This window comes from Stegostoma tigrinum, chromosome 36, assembly GCF_030684315.1.
Source record: "Stegostoma tigrinum isolate sSteTig4 chromosome 36, sSteTig4.hap1, whole genome shotgun sequence".
Lineage (NCBI taxonomy): Eukaryota > Metazoa > Chordata > Chondrichthyes > Orectolobiformes > Stegostomatidae > Stegostoma > Stegostoma tigrinum.
Window position 1 is genome coordinate 1,386,822 of NC_081389.1, and position 22,164 is coordinate 1,408,985.

The 22,164-nt window shown below is 42.7% G+C and overlaps 2 protein-coding genes across 4 annotated transcripts in view; one reads left to right on the top strand and one right to left on the bottom strand.

The window, feature by feature from the left end:
• The window catches only part of tbc1d2b (TBC1 domain family, member 2B), a 137,995-nt gene extending 117,009 nt beyond the window's left edge, over positions 1–20,986 (bottom strand). For 2 of the 3 annotated variants that reach the window (XM_059640115.1, XM_048520901.2), the window contains exon 1: positions 20,537–20,986. In XM_059640115.1, the coding sequence (XP_059496098.1) occupies positions 20,537–20,869 (333 nt within the window). In that variant the 5' untranslated portion in view covers positions 20,870–20,986. The remainder of the gene's footprint in view (positions 1–20,536) is intronic. The other variant, XM_059640116.1, reaches the window with a different exon arrangement.
• The window catches only part of LOC125446894 (SH2 domain-containing protein 7-like), a 50,557-nt gene continuing 48,915 nt past the window's right edge, over positions 20,523–22,164 (top strand). The window contains exons 1-2 of the mRNA XM_059640117.1: positions 20,523–20,752; positions 21,155–21,943. The gene's annotated coding sequence lies outside the window, so the exon portion shown is untranslated. The remainder of the gene's footprint in view (positions 20,753–21,154; positions 21,944–22,164) is intronic.

Genomic DNA, 22,164 nt, shown 5'->3' on the forward strand with positions numbered 1-22,164 from the left:
ACAAAGCCCAGTAATCTGAGCACTGTAACCAAACTGAAAAATAATGCAGAGATAGTAGGAACTGCCGATGCTGGAGAATCTGAGATAACAGAGTGAAGCTGACCGAACACAGCAGGCCAAGCAGCATCTTCAGAAAGAAGAACCCCGACCCAAAACATCAAACTTTCCTGCCCCTCTGATGCTGCTTGGCTTGCTGTGTTCATCCAGCTTCATGCCACATTACCTGAAAAATAATGCACACTGTTTGCTGTGATCTTTATGAAGTGATATTATCAAAAAACCCATAAGCTAATTAATGTATTATTTCATGCACATCTGGAATTTTACATTTCAAATCGCTTAAACGAAACACTGAAAATCATTAAAAATCTGATCACATCATGTTGCTAGAAGAGAACTGCTGGATAGCTGGTTCAAATCCCACCTGATCCAGTGGCATGCAATGACATCATAGATCAGAGAATCACTACAGTGTGTTAACAGGCCCTTCGGCCCAACAATTCCATGCTGACCCTATGAGCATCCCACCTAGACCCATTCCCCATAACCTACTTAATCTGCACATCCCTGGGCACTACGGGCAATTTAGCATGGCCAATCCACCTAGACTGCATATCTTTGGACTGTGCTAACACAGGATGTTGATTTAACATTGACAGCAACCTTATTCACTTTTGTGGTTTAAAGAAGTCTATTGCTCGGTGCTGATCCCTGCCTTGCAGAACTGGTGGTACTTCTGCTTATGTGACGTTTTAACACTTGATTTCTTAGAACTGCAACAAAACATTTCACACCAGATATGGTTGCTTTTCCGAAAGTCAGCAAGTGGCATTGACAGAACCTCCCACATTTCAAAATAGAAGGCAAACTTTATCTGAGGTGAAGCTGAGCAAATGTACAGACTTTCACTGAAATGAAAGATACTGAAAAATGCTAGGGATCAGGAACTCACTTGTCATATAATTAAAGAGAAAGTCTCTGAACAAAGTGTAATAATGGTGGGACCTGAAATTTTTACAATTCATACAAATTACTGGATGAGGCACAAAGTATGATTGCTAAATTTACAGATGACATGAAGACAGTAAGGAGAGCAAGTTGTAAAAAGGGCATAAAGGAAGATACAAAGAGATATGGAAGTTTTACACAGTATGACAATTGGCACTTTCCACTACAGTTTCATGGTTCTGGAATAATGGCACTATATATTCTGTTTGCCTAAAGTTTAGGGTAAAGACTTCATGATAATCACAGAATTTAACCTTGAAAGCATACTGAAAAGTAGTTTGAAGACGACAGCAGGATCAAATCTAGTCCTCTTCAGACGCATTTTTCCATCGGGAAGCACGGTGGCACAGTGGTGAGCGCTGCTGCCTCATGGTACCAGGGACCCAGAGACAATCTTCCGAGGGTGAAACTGGACATGTAGAGTTTGCAAATTTTCCCAGTATTTGTGTGAATTTTCTCTGGGGTGGTCCAGTTTCTTCCCACAGTCCAGTGGATGGGCTCTGCTAATAGCCCACAGTCTTCAGGGATGTCTGGGTTAGATGGATTAGCCATGAGAAATTCAGGGTTACAGGATAGGATAGGTTATGGGTCTGGGTGAGATGTTCTTCGGATGGTCGGTGTGGACTCTAGACCCAAAGGTTGTTCCCACATTGTAGGGATCCTATGATTTTATGAAATCAGTCTTCTGCTCCCTAAAAATTTAACTATATCTAGTCATTATCTTGTTAATAGTGCTTTTCATAATTAACTTCTCCCCGTCAACAAGTTTTATTTCTCGATCCCAATGATCAATATAACTTTAAAAAAAGTTAACCAGTTAAATCTGGTCCCCATTTATAACCACCACTCTTCAACATTCTTCCCTGGTCAGTGTCACCAATTCACAGGAATTATCACTGCTAAATGGTCATCCTGCTGTTACACATTCAGGCTTGGTCGCAGATTTGTTCAGCAGTATCAGTTGCTCCCTTATATGGTCTTTATACTGCCCTATGTTACCTTTCACAATATTCTAACATGGCAGCTTAACCTTGTGTTCATTTACAGCATCTCTGAAACCCAGACCCATATCACGCTTTGGAAGAAAACAGGCTCATGGGACTATTGCCAGCTTCAGATTGCCTGCAGAGTACAGTGTGGCCAAGTGCTATTATTGCTGGACTGTTGACCCAGAGACCTGGGTAATGTTCTGGGTACCCAGGTTCAAATCCTGTCATGACAGATGGTGGAATTTGAATTCAATAAAAATCTGGAATTAGAAGTCTAATAATGGCCATGAATCTATTGTCGGAAAAAAACCATCTGGTTCCGTAACGTCCTTTAGGGAAGGTAAAGATGACAGTTTCCTAGTTTGGCCTACGAGACGCCATACCCACAGGAGTATTGTTGATTCAAATAATTAGGGTCAGTCAATAAACGCTGGACTGGCCAGCAATGCCTTCATCCCATCTGTGAAAAATTGGAACTATATCTTTGGGACTGAGTCAAAATTCTAAAGCACCCTTCCTACCAGCACTGGGTGCCTAAACTACACAGGCTGAAGCTGTTCAAGTCAGCAGCCCGCCACCTTCTTTTTAAGAATAAAGAGGGTTGGGCAATAATCGCTGGCCTTGTCAGAGATACACATCTCCAGGGAATGAAAAACACTTGAAACCAGTACTTCATGTATGACTTCAATCTTTCCAAAGACAGGCAAGTTATTATTTGAGGGGATGCTTTCGATAACCCACATTAGTTAAGATCAGATTCTTTTTGATTAATTAATACAATGTAATTTCCAAGTAACAGTAATAAGCACGTTATGTTACCACACAAATGTTACCATCTCTACGGATTCAGAGCTCATTTATTTTGGAGCCTAATTTTTTTTAAGCAAACAACCTGCTCTAAGATATGTTAGACAGGTATGTAACTGCTGCTTTCTAGATTGTTCACAGTCAAAAACCATCCATTTGGAGCCAATTAGTAAAGGATCTACCCGAATACTGAATAAAACTGGCTAAAATTCAGTAACCAATCTGACAAAGATAAAACAATATCAAAGTTGGTTCATTTATCTTGATGCTCTACACATCTGCCATCACCCAGTGCAAGATCCAAGGGACTACCAGGAGAACAAAGCTTCACTATTCCAGTTTTGAATCAATAGCAATAAACTTTACTCAACAATGATACAATAGTAATATAATCTACACTGGAGAATATCATGCTAACACCAGAACACTCACGCCTCACATCAAATCAAATGTGAAGACAGCAGATCCGAGAGTTTTCTCAACAAAATGTTCAGATGTTAACGATATGGAGGGTTGTCAAATCTCATTAAACTTCATAAGCAATTACAATTCTATACTTTCAATGATCTGCCCTTCAAAGACCCTGCTGGATGGCAGACTGCCTTGACGAATCTTCGCATTCTGGTTCAATACAGTGTGGGGCTAGAGGAACAGCAGCAGAGGAGCAGGAAAGTCGATATTTTGGGTTTATCCCCTTCATCAGGACTGGGCTTTTCTTTATTTTGTGGGAGTGGCCAAGGCAACAGTGTGGTTAATGGCACCAAGCGAATGAAAGCGGCGGCTGTGGATAGGAATGGGGTCTATAGTAGTGAAGGAGGTCTGTGTTTGGAGGTAAGCACAAGCACACTTGGTGTACTAATGATCCTTAATGACTGACAGGGCAGAGAAAAAGCATTTGTTGAGGGTGTGGATTCTGTATAGAATAAAAAAAACCAGTAGAGGTCCTTTACAAATCTGGGAAAGAGGCTCCGAGCTTGGGTAGGGCTAACTGCAGTGCAAGCGTGCGAGCTGAGAATTCTCAGAAAACAGTTTCTGGAGTCTCCGAATATACTGTCGTGATTCAGGCTAAATTGGGATGGCCTGAATGCTGTTTGGAGTACATGGGGGATGTTCCAGCTGCTTAGACAGGTACTGACGAAGCAGACGTGGCTGCAGAAACAGATTTGTTTCAGCACATGGTCGAAGAGCTTCAGGGTGGAAGAGAGATCCACTGATTTTTGGAGGCAGGAGGACAATTTCTTCAAGGTGGGCATCCTTGGAACAGGCTTGCTACCTACCAGTTGCTGAAACCCTACTGACTTGGACTCAAGCATCTACAGTTGTTGCTATCTCCAAATCTGGTTGGTCATTTCCCTGGGGCTAAATCTCCCTGGACTCCAAAACTGCACGCAGTATTCACTTATAAGTGCACTTGAGATCTTCAATAAAAACTGACTTCACTGACCCAGTCCTATCTCTGCTTTTACTACCAAGCTCCAATCTTGCTCAGTTGCATTAAGAAAATACTACTTCTGGGTTTTTCAACTCCAACGCCTAGTTATACTGAACCTTTAGAAGCACATCATTACTTCCAAGCTGCCACAGCTTTTCTGGAGTCTCAATTCGAACACTAAATCTTAAATCTTCCTGGAGTTCTAACAACACATAAATATCCAACTGTACTGAACTGAGTCCCAGATATAGAATGCATGTAGTTCAATTGTCTTCCCCACAGCATAGTTAAAAGCATGCTAACATGGAGTTTCCTTCTCTTTTTCCATCCCCCCTCACAATACTCACTGACTTTTCATCTCATTGTCCCTTTGAACTTCTTTTCAATGACCCTTGAACTGTCTTGAATGACCTACTAAAAACCATGTAACTAGCCCAAATTATCTCTGGGCAGGGGGCATATAACCTTCAAACTGTGAAATCTAACATTCCTTTGGAACTGAGTCTACCCTAAAATGTTACATTATCACAGAACACTGGCATTTCCAGCACAAGTTCATTTACAAAAAGGAAGAACTCATTACACCTCCGAACACATTACAATCATTCAGGAACAAGCTGTTCTTGCCCTCTTGTGGTGCAGTGGTAGCGTCCCTAGTTCTGGACTGGGAGGCCATGATTCAAATTCCACCTGCTCTAGAGGTATGTAATAACATCATTGAACAGATTTTTTTTAAAAAAAGCATTCATTTAAAGAATTTTAATTTTGAAATCTTGCGTGAACAAAAAAGATTAAAGATTGTGGACAGTGAAGATCTGCATCCTTCAGTTCCTGTCCTCTGTGCTACAAGCTATGTTTTGAGCTCTAAAGTAGTTGTGTCATCCCCTACACTGATTTTTACTACTAGGTAGTAGATGCGCACAGTCACATCCAGCTTACTTTCAAACTTGATCTCCATCTATCCTTCGTCGCTACCAGAACACTCTTGGTAATAGACTTTGAACTGCCCTACATACAGTAAATTCTGAACCCCAGCTATCCTCAGTGAAATATAACAGAGGAATGTGTATTCATCAGTCAAGAGTGGGGCGATGTGCTGATCACCAGGAGATTTCCTTGCCAATGTTTGATCTGCTGTTTAGAGTCGATTTTTAGGACTTCCAAGGGAAGCTTCCTCCAGACCGTGTACAACTGTATTGCCACCTTTACTGGGTCTGTCTACTGGAGGAACGTATTATCCCAGGAACAGGGATCTTGTTTGCCTAGCACATGATTCTGAGAATACAAGTCAGGCTTGAATAGTCTAATGAGGCAGCTCTCCCAATTTTGGCACTGGTCCCCAGATTTTGCTAAGGAGGATTTTGCAGGGTTGAATTTGCTGCAGTTCTAGATGCATTCCATGCCAGGCGGTCCATCCAGTTTCATTCCCTTTTTTCAGATTTTTTTTAAGAAGTGGTTTTATAAACATTGAGAGGCTTACTAGGCCCTTACAACGTATAGTAAACATTCACTTTGATATGGTCTGGGGTCACGCAAAAGTAAATCAGGTGGACATTTTCCTTTGCTAAAGGATACAAGTGAAACAAATGAGCTTTTCTCACAATGATTAATCTTAATCCTAAATTATTATTGAATTCAAATTCCATCCTTCGCCATAGTGAGAATCAAACCTAGGTACCAGGACATTACTGAGGTTTCTGGGTCACTAGTCCATCAATAATAAGACTATCCCTTAGCTGCCCCCAACACAAAAATAATTCTCAAGAATAGGGAAAGCTTTTTAATTGTGGAATTCAGTAAAATAAGCTTTTTGCTACACAACTATATTCAGAAAGGAATTTGTCAAAACCTAAAAGCATTCCATCTGTAAACTATGCTACTAATTGCATTTGAAGTCTTTAAAATCTACACCAGATGTTCTTTCGTTTGCTGCAGTTTGAGAGCTTTTAATGTTAACTATAAGGGTTAGTTAGGTCATTCTGGTGTGACTTCATACCTCTCAGATACCTTTAAAAGCTTTGAAAGAAGCAACTGCTATCTCTGTTTATTAATAGCCCTCCCAGCTCTCCCCCAGTTACCAGAAATAAAGTTTTGTGACAATCTAATTCTCTCAGGACCCATATATCTATTGATCTCAACCCTGAATATTGTCAATGGCTGTACATGCACATTCTCCATGTTGGATAATTCCAAACTTTCACAACTCTCCGACTGAAGAAATTTTTCCTCACTCAGTGTGAACAATCTCTTACTTTGAGACTAAAGATTTTCACTCCCTGATATTTCAACTGCCTCTCCAGCCACATTCAAAATGATTTGTAGATTCACTTACTTCACTAAACCTCGTTTCCACAACACCAAAGTAGTAGCAAAGGAATTTATTATAAAAGTAGCTGAAAATAAAAATGCAGCGATCAGGAGGTACCTAAATCAAATGGACCTTGAATGGATTCATGAAGGCCACCACTTGAGAGCAATTAAAGCTAGATTCACCCTCTAAAGCAAATGCAGAGACGACTCTGTTTTACAGAAATGGCTTGTGCCTGCCACACTGGACTGTGCCTTACACCCTGAGGGCTTCTCAGCGCATTGAAATGGAAAACTCCGTGTACTCAGGCCAGGCAAGGCAAGGGGCAATGGGGGTCCGCTTCCTAATCAACCCCTCCTGGCGCTCAGGCGTGGAGGCCTGGTGAGTTACAGTTTCCCTGGGCCTTAGAGTATCTTACAGTAAAGTGCTGACCCTGCTACCTGCTGCGCACATTCACCTCCACTATCCCAACAGTGATCTGCATTCCACCCCTTGTGGAAGTGAAGAGTGCACTTGATTAAGTATATAATGCTACAAAAACAGTCTTGACACAGAATACTGCAAGGGCTTGTGCATCATATCTGGTGACTTCAACCGAGCCAACATCAAGAATGTGCCAAATTACAATCAATACTTCTCCTGTCCCAGAGATCCAAACATTCTCAACCCTTGCTTTACAACCAAAGATGCCTACCACTTTATCCCTGCCCAAATTTTGGAAAATCAGATCACAATACTCCTCCTCCCAGCTTACAAGCAGGAATTGAAGCATGAGGACCTAGTACAGAGAGTCATAATGACATGGGTGAACCAGGACAGATTGTTGGTGATCATCACTCTCAGAAACTTGATACGCTTGACCATCCCCACCTCAGTACCATTGATGCAGACAGGGGTATGCCCTCTGCTCCACTTTCCTGCCAATGATCAGCTTCTTCGTTTTGCTGACATTGATGGAGAGATTGTTGTCTTTGCACCATGCAACTAAGTATACAATCTCTTTTCTGTATTCTGTCTCATTTGTTTTAGATCCCACCTGCAATAACGGTGTTGTCAGCACAACTTGTAAATGGAGATGGGACAGAATTCGGTCACAGTTGAGTGTATAAGGAATACAATAGGAGACTGAGTATGCAGCCTTGCGGGGCACCAGTGTTAAGGATTATGGTTAAGGAGATGTTGCATATTTTTACCAGTTGCAGTCTACAGGTCAGGAAGTCAAAGATCCAGTTACAGAACAGGGAGTTGATACCTAGGTCTTAGTGCTTAGAGATGAGTTTGTTTGGGATTATGGTGTTGAAGGCAGAGGCAGAAAAGTTGTCAGCAAATAGGTATAAGAATCTCAAGACTTTTTATATATTGAATATAAAGAGCAAAAGGATAGCCAGGGAAAGGATTGCCCACTCAAGGAGAAAGGAGCAAATCTATGTGCGGAGCCAGCAGAGATAGGTGGGGCCCTAATGAATATTTTGTGTTCGTACTCAAAAAGATGGAATTGGTGGAGGATGATCTCAGGGAAGGGAAAATTGAATTTCTAAGCCAAATTGCTATTAAAAAGGAAGTGGTGTTATCTATCTTGAAATGTATTAAGGTAGGTAAGTCCCCACATCCTAATGGGATCTATCCCAGAATATTGAGGGAGCCAAGAGAATAAATTGCTGGAGCACTGACAGACATCTTTGTATACTCTTTAGCCAGAGGTGAGGTTCCAGAGCTTTGGAGAAGAGCTAATGTTGTCCCATTGTATAAAAAGGGTAGCATGGATAATCGAGGAAATTACAGGCCTGTGAGCCTCTCAAGAGTTAGGGAAATTATTGGAAAAGATTCTCAGGGAGAAGATCTATTAGCATTTAGAAGCAAATGGACTTATTAGCGATAGACAGCATGGTTTTGTGCAGAGGTGGTCATGCTTCACTCACTTGATTGAGTTTTTCGAGGAAGAGATGAAGATGATTGATGAGAGAAAAGTGGTTGATGTCTACACTGACTTCAGCAAAGGTCCCTCATGGCAGACTGGTACATAAGGTGAAGTCACATCGTATCAGGGCAAGCTGGGAAAATGTAGAGAGAACTGGCTTAGTCATAGGTGACAGGGGGTAGCAACGAAAGGATGCTATTCGCAGTGGAGGGGTCTGACCTGTGGTGTTCCCAAGAAATTACTGCTGGGTCCTCTAATGTTTGTGGACTAGATAAATGATTTGGAGGAAAATGTAGCCGGTCTAATTAATTAAGTTTGCACACGACACAAAGTTTGGTGAAGTTGCAGATAGTGAGGAGGGTTTTCAGAGGATACAGCATGATATAGATCACTTAGAGGCACGGGCAGAAAAACGGCAGTTGGAGTTTAATCCGAACAAATGTGAGGTGATGCATTTTGTAAATTATACAGTGAATGGCAGAACTCTTAGTAGTACTGATATGCAGAGGGATCTGGGTGTGCAGGTTCACGGATCAGTGAAGGTAGCAGCACAGGTACACAAGGTAATTTAAAAAGGCCTATGGCATGCTTGCCATCACTGGAAGGGGCATTGCGTACAAGGACAGCAGGTTACGTCATAGCTTTACAGTACTTCAATTAGGCCACACTTGGAATAGTGTACACAGTTCTGGTCACCAAACTACCAGAAGGATGTGGATACTTTGGAGAGGGTACATAAAAGGTTTACCATGTTGCTGCCTGGTATGGGAAATTTTAGCTCAGAAGAAAGGTTGGATAGACTGGGTTTGTTTTCGTTGGAACACAGGAGGTTGAGGCGCCATCTGATTGAAGTTTATAAGCTTGTGAACGGCACAGATAGAGTGGAAAGTAGGAAGCTTTTCCTCAGGATAGAGGGGTCAATTACTAGGGGACACAGGTTCAAGGTGCAGGAATGGGGGTATTTAAAAGATACGTGAGCCACGTTTTTCACAATGTACCTGGAACACGCTGCCAGAGATGGTGGTGGAAGCACGCAAGGTAGCGTCACTCAAGAAACACAGGGACGAATACTTGCTCCAGCACTGTCATAACATGTCACAACAGGTTTATTTAGAAATCTCCTAAAAACATATACCCTTTAATGCTGTCACGCGAAGATCCTTGACTTTCAATTCCCCACCTCCAGTTACACAATTTACCATTTACCAATTTCCCAGACTCTATCCTCATCTCTCACCAGATTAAATAGATGTCCAAGTTTGCATTCCTCCTCTCTGTGCTTTCATAGTCAAGCACAAATACAGCAAAGGGCACTGGTTTTATACTGTATATTGCAATAATCAGCACAACCCTCAACTATTCTCATTTGAAATATGAATTGTTTAACATGCAAACATATCACAAACTAAGCGAAAGAGAATGCAACAGAATAAGATAAATAAATCAGAACTTCAAAACAGCTGGACATCAATAGGCTGTTATGACTGGGTGAGCTTTCCTACAGTAAAAGTATGTCCTGTTTCTGCTCCTATTAGAAGGTAGAGGTTGATTGATTCATCAGTCATAAAATTAATCTTTCATTGCTAAGTTTTGAGTTATCAGTAAAATTATGATAATCGCAGCATTACCTTGCCTTTGCAATTGGTAAGGAAAGCATGCTGAGTGTAAGTGAAGAAAGGTAGTGCTACAGTCTCAGGCTGAAAACAGCTTGCAAACAGAGTTAACAGAGATTGGCCGACTCCAATTAATCTGTACTGAAATTTTATACAGGACCTATTCTTCTCTCACAAACAGAAGTAAACCCAGACACAAAGGTGAAGCGTCTATTCTCCCACATCAGTGGTTCTGCTTTACACACCTGGGAAAGCCATGTTCAGGCCTTCAGGTTACACCAGCAAAACCCCTGAAAGCAGAGCACCTGCCAGTTCGATATGAAAGCCCCAAACATCTTTCTCACATGGGAGTGAAGAGCTGCAATGAATGACATCCATGATGAGTAGTACCACCATGACCAGCAGCAGTTACAACAGTTTGGCAACAGGCACTAATCTAATCAACCTTTTCAGAGATGTTATTGTACACCTCAGGAGCAGGTGGAACTTAAACATGAGCCTCCCAGTTCAGAGGTGGCAACATTACTTACTGTGCCACAAGACCACAAGCAGGCACCAACATCAAAAACAACCCACAACACTTGAAAACCACTGTACATAGGCAATGGATAACCTTTAAGGAAATTATATATGATTCACAGCAATGATATTCTCCCAAATTGCAAAACCTCAAGAAAAGATCAACTGTGGCTCACAGAGCTAAATGATAATTTTGTGGAGCATTCGTAATACAGGAGTTTTGTAGAGATACCCTGTTTCCACTGGAGTTTGTGCATGGCCATTGACTCAGGGTAGATGCTGATACAAAAAGGCCACTATCAATGCAATTGCCAAGTTTGCGGTGTGCCATTATCTACTTGGCCAGATACTTTCAAATCACAAATAGGAAATTTATCCACACAACCAACACCATTAAGAATATTCCACAGTTATCGTTTAGCTTCATTAGCGGTGGTTGACCTCCTCTGCATTGTCTCTGTTCACTTAATGTATTTTCCCATTCCACTTCAGTCAATTGGTGCTTTATGCAATCATAAATTCCCTTATTCAAATGTAACACTTGTTCAAATGAATGATTTTACGGGTTAAAAGTAGCGTAAAGTTCTGTCATCCTAAAGGTTATTTTACTACGAGATTGCTAATAAATGCATTTTTTTTTAAAAAAATTACATAACACTGGATCTGAAGTAGCATACCCTTTACTTGGCTCAAAATATTTTTTCCAGAAAACCATCTCTAACTCTGGTTATTGAAGGTAGGATGTTAAAGCCCTGGAGAGAGTTCACAGGAGATTTACTAGAATGATATCAAGGACGAAGGATATTAGATACAAGGAAAGATTAAAGAGATTGGGTTTATTCTCTTTGGAGCAGAGAAGATTAAGAAGTGGCCTTATTAAGGTGTCAAAACTACGAACAATTTTGACAGGGTAAACAGGATATTTTGTTTTCATTAGCTGGTATGTCAGCAACTAGGGGTCAAAATTTCAAGATTGTCAGCAAGATAGGTAGGTGTGAGATGAGGAGAAACCTCCTTACATGGAGAGTGGTTAGGATTTGGAACTCACTGTCCGGAAGAATGGTGTAGGTGGATTTCATAGGTGGTTTCAGGAGAGAGCTGGATTCGTGTGAAAATTGAAGTTAGACAGCTACGAGAAGGAACTAGAGTGGGACCAGCTAGGTAGCTTTTTCATGAGCTGGTACAGACACGATGGGTTGAATGACCTTCTTTTGCAGTGTAAAATGCTATGACTTACTGTGTTGCTCGTGTTCATCGGTGCTTAATCTCCTGACTAGTATCATGTCACACACTACCATTAGGTGGCCTATTATAACTCCAATCAATATCTGCTACCCCTTTCTCAGCTTTACCCAAGAAGACTCCTCATTGTTTTTCTGATTAGAGTTATGTCCTACTAATGTATGGATCCCATTTCCTATTATCAGCACAACTCAGCTTCCGTTTCCTTCGATCTATCAAAACGTCAAATATCTTTGAATATTCAGTTCGCAGTCTTGGTCACTACGCAACCAACTTTCTGTAATAGCAATTAGATCATACCCACATATCTCCAGTTGCACCTTCAGAATACCTACTTGTTTTTTGCAAATGTGGCGGGCATTCAGGTAGAATGCCTCTAACTTTGTATTTTTGACATCAATTGGCTTTGGAAGCATACTCTACGCTCAGCTTTGTTTCTCATGTCTTCTACTCTCAATCTTTTAGACTTCTTGTTACTAACTTTATTTCCTTCCTATTAGGGTTATACCCCTTTAGGGCCCTGCTCCCTGATGCCTAGTTTAAACCCACCTCATCATCACTATCAAATCTCCCATCAAGGGTATCAGTCCCAGTCCCATTAACGTGCAACTCATCTAGTTTGTATAGGTCCCACCTCTCCAGAAATCTGATGCCCTTCCTGCTACACCAGTTCTTCACCCAACTATTCAAATAATCTATCCTCTTGTCCTTAACTTGTGGCACTGGGAGCAAACTAGTGATTTCTCATCAAGGTCCTGCTTTTAAGTTTCCTTCCTTAACTCCCCAAAATCTGCCTTCAGGATCTCATTCTCTTCCTACTCATGTCTTTGGTAGGAACGTGGATGACTTATGAATGATCTTTATTTCTCAGAAGGATACAGTCAGTCAACACACCAACTAATCAATATAATCCTCATTAATTCTATAAGATTAAACCAGATTAACTTGCAAACTTGTAACTAATGGGTACAAACTATCACAGGCTTCAGAAGCAATAAAAACAGAAATTGCTGGAAAAGCTGACCAGGTCTGGCAGCATTTGGGGAGAGAAATTAGTGTTAACATTTCAGGTCCAGTGACACTCCCTCAGAGCAGAAACGTTAGCTGATTTCTCACTACAGATGCTGGCAGACCTGCTGAGCTTTTCCAGCAATTTTGATTTTTGTTTCTGATTCACAGCATCCGCAGTTCTTTCGATTACAGGCTTCATAAAATGTCTTCAATTAGACGCATGGACAAAATCCAGCAGCCAACTCCTAGCATTGCAAGTAAGCATTGCTTTCATTTCCAATGCTAACAAGTAACTCGCACACAATCCCCGGAAAAGGCGACAAAGTTCACAAAGACAGTAATCGTAAAAATTGAAACGTTTCTCTTCGTTTTATTTGTCCGTACATTCACTGTTTCTTTTCTTTCACTTTGGAAAGGGAGTTACAAACACTGACTTAGATAAACCGGGGGGATAAGTCTACTTTTAAGCATGGAATTCCACTCTTGGATTACTCAGTTACTCCCTAACACCTCCTGAAACAAAATAAAACTGTTAAAGGCCAACTGTTGTTGCCATTATTACAAATCACAAATTTTTATACTTTATTTATAACGTGGGCTTCTAGACTAAGTCAGTCAGTTTTATTGTCCATTCCTAACGGCCCTCGAGAAGGCAGTGGTGAGTTACCTTCTTGAACCATTTCAGTCCATTTGTGCACATCTTGCTGTATGTGGACATGGGCTGCTTCAGTATCCAAAGAGTCACAAACACTGAACTCTGTGCAGTCAAACATTCCTATTTCTAACCTTATAATGAAAGGAAGGCCATTGAAGCAGCTAAAGATGTCTAATATTCTTAGAGTAGATTTGTAGCTCATGTTGTGGCTGGTTTGTGCGCTGAGGTGATTCATTAGTTCACAGACGTTTCATTACCCACCTGGGTAACATCATCAGTGCAGCCTCCAATGACACGTTGTTGTATTTCCTACTTGCTATTTAAACTCCGAGGTCCATTGGAGTTGATCGCCTCATTTCTGGTTTATCTTTGTTTTTTTTAAAATGAGTTAATAACCTCCAATGGACCTCAGAGCTGAACGTGATTGCAGGGAAATACAACAACGCTTCATCAAAGGCTGCACTGATGATGTTACCCAGCAGGGCAATGACATGTCTGCAAACTAATGAACCAGCTCAGTGAGCAAACCAACCACAGCAGCTGAAGGTGGCTAGGCTGAGGATACTAATGCAAGTGAGCATCTTGTACAGAGAATAAGTGGATTAGCCATACTAATTTCCCCATAGTATCCAGGGATATGCTGGCTCCATCGACAAGAAATGCAGGATTACAGAGATAGGGTTGGAGGGTAGCTCTGGGATGCTCTTCAGAGGGTCAGTGTGGACTTGATGGGCCAAATAGCCTGCTTCCATACTGTAGGGATTCTATGTCCTGGACCCAAGATGACTAAGCTACAACCACAACCATATTCCTGTGCACCAGGTAGAACTCTAACCAACAGAGAGTTTATTAGCGAGTTTTGAGAAGATTTGTAGCTCAGGCTGAGGTTCTGGATGTGAGTTTGCTTGCTGAGCTGGAAAGTTAGTTTTCAGACGTTTCGTCACCATTCTAGGTAACATCATCAGTGAGCCTCCGAAGCAGCGCTGGTGTTATGTCCCACTTTCTATTTATCTGTTTAGGTTTCCTTGGGTTGCTGATGTCATTTCCCGTTCTTTTTCTCAGAGGGTGGTAGATTGGCTCCAAATCAATGTGTTTGTTGATGGAGTTCCAGTTGGAATGCCATGCTTCTAGGAATTCTCGTGCGTGTCTCTGTTCGGTTTGTCCTAGGATGGATGTGTTGTCCCAATCAAAGCGGTGTCCTTCCTCACCTGTATGTAAGGATACGAGTGATAGTGGGTCATGTCGTTTTGTGGCTAGTTGATGTTCATGTATCCTGGTGGCTAGCTTTCTGTCTGTTTGTCCAATGTAGTGTTTGTCACAGTTCTTGCAAGGTATTTTGTAGATGACGTTTGTTTTATTTGTTGTCTGTATAGGGTCTTTTAAGTTCATTAGCTGCTGTTTTAGTGTGTTGGTGGGTTTGTGGGCTACCCTGATGCCAAGAGGTCTGAGTAGTCTGGCAGTCATTTCGGAAATGTCTTTGATGTAGGGGAGAGTGGTTATGGGACAACACAACCAAACAGAGACACGCACGAGAATTCCTAGAAGCATGGCATTCCAACCGGAACTCCATCACCAAACACATTGATTTGGAGCCAAACTACCACCCTCTGAGAAAAAGAACGGGAAATGACATCACCAATACAGGAAATGACATCAGCAACCCAAGGAAACCTAAACAGATAAATAGGAAGTGGGACATAACACCAGCGCTTCGTTGGAGGCTCACTGATGATGTTACCTAGGTTGGTGACGAAACGTCTGAAAACTAACCTTCCAGCTCAGCGAACAAACTCACATCCAGAGAGTTTGTCCTCTGATTCCCATTGACTGGTGTTTTGGTAAGGCTTCTTGGTGCCACACTCAGTCAAATGCAGGTTTGATAACAAGGGCAGGCATCTTCACCTCACTTCTCAGTGTGTCTGGTGCTGCTCTTGGCACATCCTCCACAGCTTCATTGTTACAATCAAAACAGGGGCCAATGAATTGGGGGATGTGCCAGGCTATGAGGTTCCTTTAACCGTTCTCTCATTTTTGTTAAATCTCATCTTATCTATCATTTAATTTTCATTTCCTCTCCTTTATATGAAGACTGTTTTCCATTTCAATCTAAAACAATATATTCTAATAAGCCAGAGGTTTTTGAACTCTGCCTCTCCCAAATTCAACATATAAATTCACAGAAGGATCAATACATGTTTGTATTTGTAATGAGATTTTTTAATCACAAGAGAAGCACTTACATGAATAGGGAGATGACACTGCTACTTCCTGTGTCTTGACTATTAAGGAATTAGTTGCAAAGGGCTTAGAACAGAATCTTCCTCCAAATGTGAGACCAAAGCTGGAACAAAGGGATCATTTCTTCTTACCCAAGGAATGACATACCATGACAGGCTGCAATGGAGGTTCACCAGGGTGAGTCCCCAAAAGTCAAGGGTTGTAGAATATAGACACGAATATGGAATTGAGGCTATAATCAAATCAGTCACAATCTTATAGGGTGGCATTGCAGGCTCCATGGTCTGAATGGCCTACTCCTTCTCCTAATCTTTGCAACAAAGATTGTTTATACTATATTGTTGGGTAAAATGGAAAATCAGAAAAGGGGCATGGAGACAGACCTCTGGGCAGCATTCTTAACTAATGGGCTGAACTGTCATTCCTTTGACATTATGGCAAAATGAAGTAGGGTGTGTACAGTGTTAAGATGCAATACACAAGCTGCAAATGATTGCCATCGCATCTGTGTCCATTCATCTTCAGAAGTCAGGGAAATTAGGGAAAAATAAAGGGAAAATTTGGTCCTAAGTTTCAAGTTGTGCGGCTTTGGAGAGTTCCAACTCCATATTATGTACCCATAATCAACAATGAACCAGAGGAAGGATAATAGTGGTGGCGACAAACAAAACAATTCTGTAGCAATATCACAGAACATACCGCATTGGTAGGGGTCTCACAAGGGAATCTAATGCTCTTTATTCACCTCCTTGAACAATGGGCTTTGCACAGTACAATGGCAAGTTGTCACAGATTCAGATTAGTAACTGGTAGCCTTGCTGTGTGCTTACTTCAGTTTGAACACAGTTCAAATGGACAACAATAACAAGGGTCAAATGATATTCATACTTTTGTCAGTCTAGCTTTGATAGGCAAAGCTGAGTCAAGCTCAAGTCACACAATGCATTGAGTTCTGAACCCCAAGGGAGAGCCAGTCAGGTCCAAAACGAGGGCCACACTGGTGACAAACAGCCTGCAGATTCACATCTACGCCTAATGGGCTCAAAGTGATAGCAGCTATATACTCAAGTAAGTGGATTGGATGATCGACAAACAATGGACTTGTGGCCAGGATGTTAACAGAGGCTATTACACTGGATTTTATCTTGTACAAGCTTCCTAACCAAGCTGTCCGCAGGTCCTCATCATGCAGGCGAGTTGAAGCTGACATTCCTGGAAAATGCTACCTGGTGCCAAGACATAAAAACGTGTTCACACGTGTAAAGCCTTGCATTCACCACAACCGTCCATACCACCTCACTTAATCAGAAGTCAGTCAATTATTGAGAACCGGAATTGTCCTCTTTGCTCCAGATCTCTACCAATTAACTATACTGGTTACAGAAGATACAGAAAACATAGTACAACATTACTGTAAAGTAGTCCGATTCGAGTATTACCCCTGCACATGTACACGGGTCTCCAACCTAAGTCTGCCAACTGCCTCTACAGGAAGCAAGTGAATTTTCCATACTTTTCAAAGAGTCACCCTGCTTGTGAAAATAGCCAAGATGAGAGATTCAAACAATGCAAAACATTTCCTACATTAGTACAGCAGAACAAAGTCTCCAATTACTTGCAACAAACTGTTATGGTAATTTAAAACAAAGAACTGGAGATCCAAAGCAAAAACAAAAGTTGCTGGCAAAATTCAGCAGATGACAGATCTGAAGAAAGCAAGCAGTGTTCATGTCTCAAATCCAGTAATTCTACATCAGACCTGGAGCGAGCCTCAGCACAAACTGGAAGAACAACATTTCATTTTCTGCTTGGTGACCCTGCAACTTCTTGAACTCAACATCAGGTTCTACAACTTTAGACCTTGATCCCATCCTTCCATGTTTTTATCCAACCCACATCCAGTCCAGTTAGACACAGGTTGCTTTTAGCACTGTCACACATTCTCACCAACTCTTAAGAATATTATCACGTTACAAGGGTTACTTGCAGTACAGCTCACCCATTCTCTTACTCTTAGCTCTTATTAAGAGAGAGTTTTGATAAAAAGTCACCAGACTTGAAACCTTAACTCTGTTTACTTGCCATAGATGCTGACAGATCCACATTTTGCCAGCAATTTGTTTTTGTTACTGTGACAATTTGTCCATCTCAGGTCATAAGCAGCACCATGAACAGCAGACAGAGAATCTTTCTGATGAAAAAACAAACTTGTGAAACTGTAATACCCGTCTTTGAAATTTGGCTTGGTTAAAAGCTTTCCAGGAGAGGAGAATATTATAACGAAACCAATGTGTACACTGTCATTTAAAACATAGTAATGTGCATGCCATGCAATGATAAACAAAAGCATCTTTTCTTGAAAATCCTAAAGATGAAAATCTCAAAGGGTGACCATGCATCATGCCTCCCATTCCTACGTTCTTTCTATTTTACATTTGCATTTTTTAAAAAATTTAAGCAAGAAGATTGTCATGTTGAACGAGATTGAAAATAAATTTCTTATGCTGTTTCATTTTTGAAAGCCATCACCCAATTTTGAGTTTGCAATTTAGAAATGAAAAATGCATCTTTGCCAATACAATACAGGAAGCATTTGGTTCAACTTAAGGCACCAATTCACAAGTGTTGACTACTTAATCAAACAAAGATGGCTCAAAAAGTATCAACTTTAAAGCAACACAAGCATGACTCATGAGCACATGACATGTAAACAACATAAGTTAGCTATGTTCCTCATCTCACCCCTCAAAGACATTGCCATCAGTTAGCGTGATATAATATCTTCAACTAAAACCCAATACCTTGGTACAAACGTGCCGTACAGGATTGGTGAGATTGAGCAGGGCAGGGATGGAAGTGCTACTACAGACATCAATCTCTGGTATTAACACCACTTGAATCCCTGGAGGTCCCACAGTTTATAGATTGGAACTTGTGAAACAGAAACTGCACACCTAAAACAACGCATTAAAATCTAAAAATTTTAAAATTATAACCAAAGTTAGCAATTTAATTTGGACAGGTGACTAGATAAGCATATGATAATTGGAAGATGGCAAATCACCACTGTAAGTAGCTAATCAACTTATTTCAAAGATACAACCAAGGGAAAAATGAATGGGTGCAACACGTGACTGAATTCAAGTAGATTCTGAACAGATGGGAGAATATTTCAGCCAAGAATTCAAAGAATTGTAATCACCATGAAATCCAAATTCAATGTTTTTTTTCCTGTAGCAAACCTGATGAAGTGGCAAACAAACTTTTCCTCTACACTTCTGCAGTCTAGAGACTAAATTTTCTAGCTATATTCCCTGCAATGAGTTCAACTGACCTACTAACAATTAATAAGTTTGTTTGCAGAGTGACAGTAATTGCTCATTTTAGCTAACTCGGTCATATCTGTTCAGCATTCACTTTAATGTAACGTTTCAACATGTTTTGCGGTACAAACAGAATCACCTCTCCATCAAGGAGGGAGCATGGAGAATGGAGGCAGTCCTTCCCTCCCTAGACACACTAGTTTTGTTCATATTAATTTCCAGGGGTCCCTGCACAAACATGACAGTATTGTTCAAGTATTATCGAAAGGAGCACACAGGCTGATATCAAACATTTCATTCTCAATGACAAATACATTGTTGCACGCCCTGCAACATGTACATTTGCCAGGGTAATTTATCAACATCGGATAGTTTACAGTATATGCACTTAGACAGACAGCAGCCACATAAGCAGCAAACTCACTGGACTGAGGGAAAGAAAAATCAATGTTTATAAAGACCCGCCCTCCCCACCCGTGTTGGCAAACCGTTGTACAATTCTTGACCAATCTTTTCAAATCCCTGACAGGCTGAGCCAGGAAGTATAATTTTTGCTGTATCCATACTCTCTTGGACAGGTGGCACTGAATATTTTCTAAGTGCTTTCACATTGTCTGCCCAAGCTCAGGCTGATTTCACGCTCTTGGAAACTGAGACAGGGAAGTAACAGGTTTGAGGGCAGTTTTGAACATCAAAACTGAAAAAAGCAGCTTCCCCAACACTGGACCGATTGTTTTTTCAGTGCCAGACTCAAAAACAACAAGACGCCAGCTTTCTCTTACTAACTCTCAGCCCTCCACTTCCCCCAAGCTGTTTACACCACATAACCCAATCCCACACACCAATCTATCAGCTACTGTTACCTCCAATCTTCCGAACCCTCCTTATCCCACTGCAAAACATCCTGCTCTCTGGCTCATTGACCAAACTGTCCTCCAACAACAACCGCCCCGAGACCCGACCCCTTCCCCTGTCCTCCAGCAACAACTGCCCCCCCCGCCCCGAGACCCGACCCCTTCCCCTGTCCTCCAGCAACAACTGCCCCCCCCCCGCCCCGAGACCCGACCCCTTCCCCTGTCCTCCAGCAACAACTGCCCCCCCCCCCGCCCCGAGACCCGACCCCTTCCACTGTCCTCCAGCAACAACTGCCCCCCCCCCGCCCCGAGACCCGACCCCTTCCACTGTCCTCCAGCAACAACCGCCCCCCCGCCCCGAGACCCGACCCCTTCCCCTGTCCTCCAGCAACAACCGCCTCCCCGCCCCGAGACCCGACCCCTTCCCCTGTCCTCCAGCAACAACCGCCCCCCCACCGAGACCCGACCCCTTCCCCTGTCCTCCATCCCCTCTCCTACACCGCTCGCACGTTCTGCACCCCTCCATGCTCTACACCCCTCTCTCTCCCTTCCTTCCCCGCCTCCTTCCACCCACCCACCCTCCCTCCCTCCCTCTCTCTCTCCCTCCCTCCCTACCTACCTTCAGAGTGTAATCCCTCCCTCCTGAGTGAATCTCGAGTTGACCCTCCTCAGCCTCCAGGTCGTAGGTGAAGGAGGCATCGGCAATGTCGATGAAACCGAGCGGGATGGCGTCGCTTGGACCCTTGAAGTAGTACAGGTGACAGTGGAGCGGCTCGAATACGAACCAGCGACTCTTGAAGCCTTTGAGCGGCCCCTTCCCAGACAGTTTGTTGAGGTAACCGCACAGCTTGGGCGGCAGCTCCCGGCTCACACTCACCGGACTCGAGGCCGTCAGCTCTGTGAGCTGGCCGGGCATCGAGTCCCCATGCCGTTCATCAACCTCCTCCCTCATAATCTGGGCAAAGTGGTGGTCAGCTCAGAGACCGGGTGGAACAGCAAGGCCACACCGCCCACTTACGCTCCGGCCATGGAGCTGCAGAGCTCCGTCTGACAGCGCTGAACCGGCCGCTGGGAGTTGTAGTCCGTGGCTTGGTAGGGAGGCTGTGGTGGAGGGGAAAGACTACAACTCCCGGCGACCCCTACGTGTCAGCTACATTTTCCAGAATGCACGGCGCCGTAAACCGACCATATGTTTCCCCGCCGGTGATGATCAGTGACCTCTGCTTTCTCTCCACAGACACTGTCAGACCTGCTGAGCTCTTCCAGCAACTTCTATTTTTGTTGTGATGATCAGGGCGCCTGCGCATGTAGCCCAAGCTGCAATACGTCCATCCTGGGCCTCCTACTGTGCCACAATGATGCCACCCACAAACTGGAGAAGAGACACCTCATATTCTGCCGTGGGAGCCTACAGCCCGATGGTCTAAACGTGGATATACCAGTGTCAAAATCTCCCCACCCACACCAGCCTCATCCCACGTCCAACCCTTCCTCTCATACCCACCTCCTTGACCTGACACGACCTGTCCATCTTCTCTCCCATCTATCCAATTCTCCCCCCTCACTGACCAATCCTTACCTGCACTCACCTTATTGCCATGAGAGCTAACAAAAACTACACATGGTTGAGTCAGATTCAACACAGTGTGGATCTGGAGGAACACAGCAGGCCAGGCAGCATCAGAAGGGCAGGAGGGTAGACGTTTCGGGTTGAGACGATTCTTCAGAAATAGGAACCCGGTTCTTATGAACGGTCATGACCCAAAATGTTGACTCTGATGCTGCCTGGCCGACTGTGTACCTCTAACTCCACATCATGTTGACTCCTCCTAACACACCCTGTCCACCTTTCCCTAGACCCACCCCTCCTCTCTTATTATCTGCTACCTCCTTTCCCCCCCTCCTTAGACCTGATGAAGGATCCTGACCCAAAATGTAGGCTTTCCTGTTCCTCTGAAGCTGCCTGTCCAGCTGTGTTCCCCCAGCTCCGCACTCCCAGAAGCACTGGATCTACTGTGAATGCCTTGTAAGTAATAATGAAAACTCCTCCCTGTAGATGGCACACACTTGGACAATTTCAATGCAGAATGGCTTACTCATGGGATCATGCAACTTGATGTTCTGAGTTCTGTGAGTGATGACAAATCATCCACAAATTCAGCAAATGATGTTTACACCACATGATACAGAAATAAATGGGAGCAAAACTGACTTTTGAAAGATATGCTTTTATTTTTCACTTACATA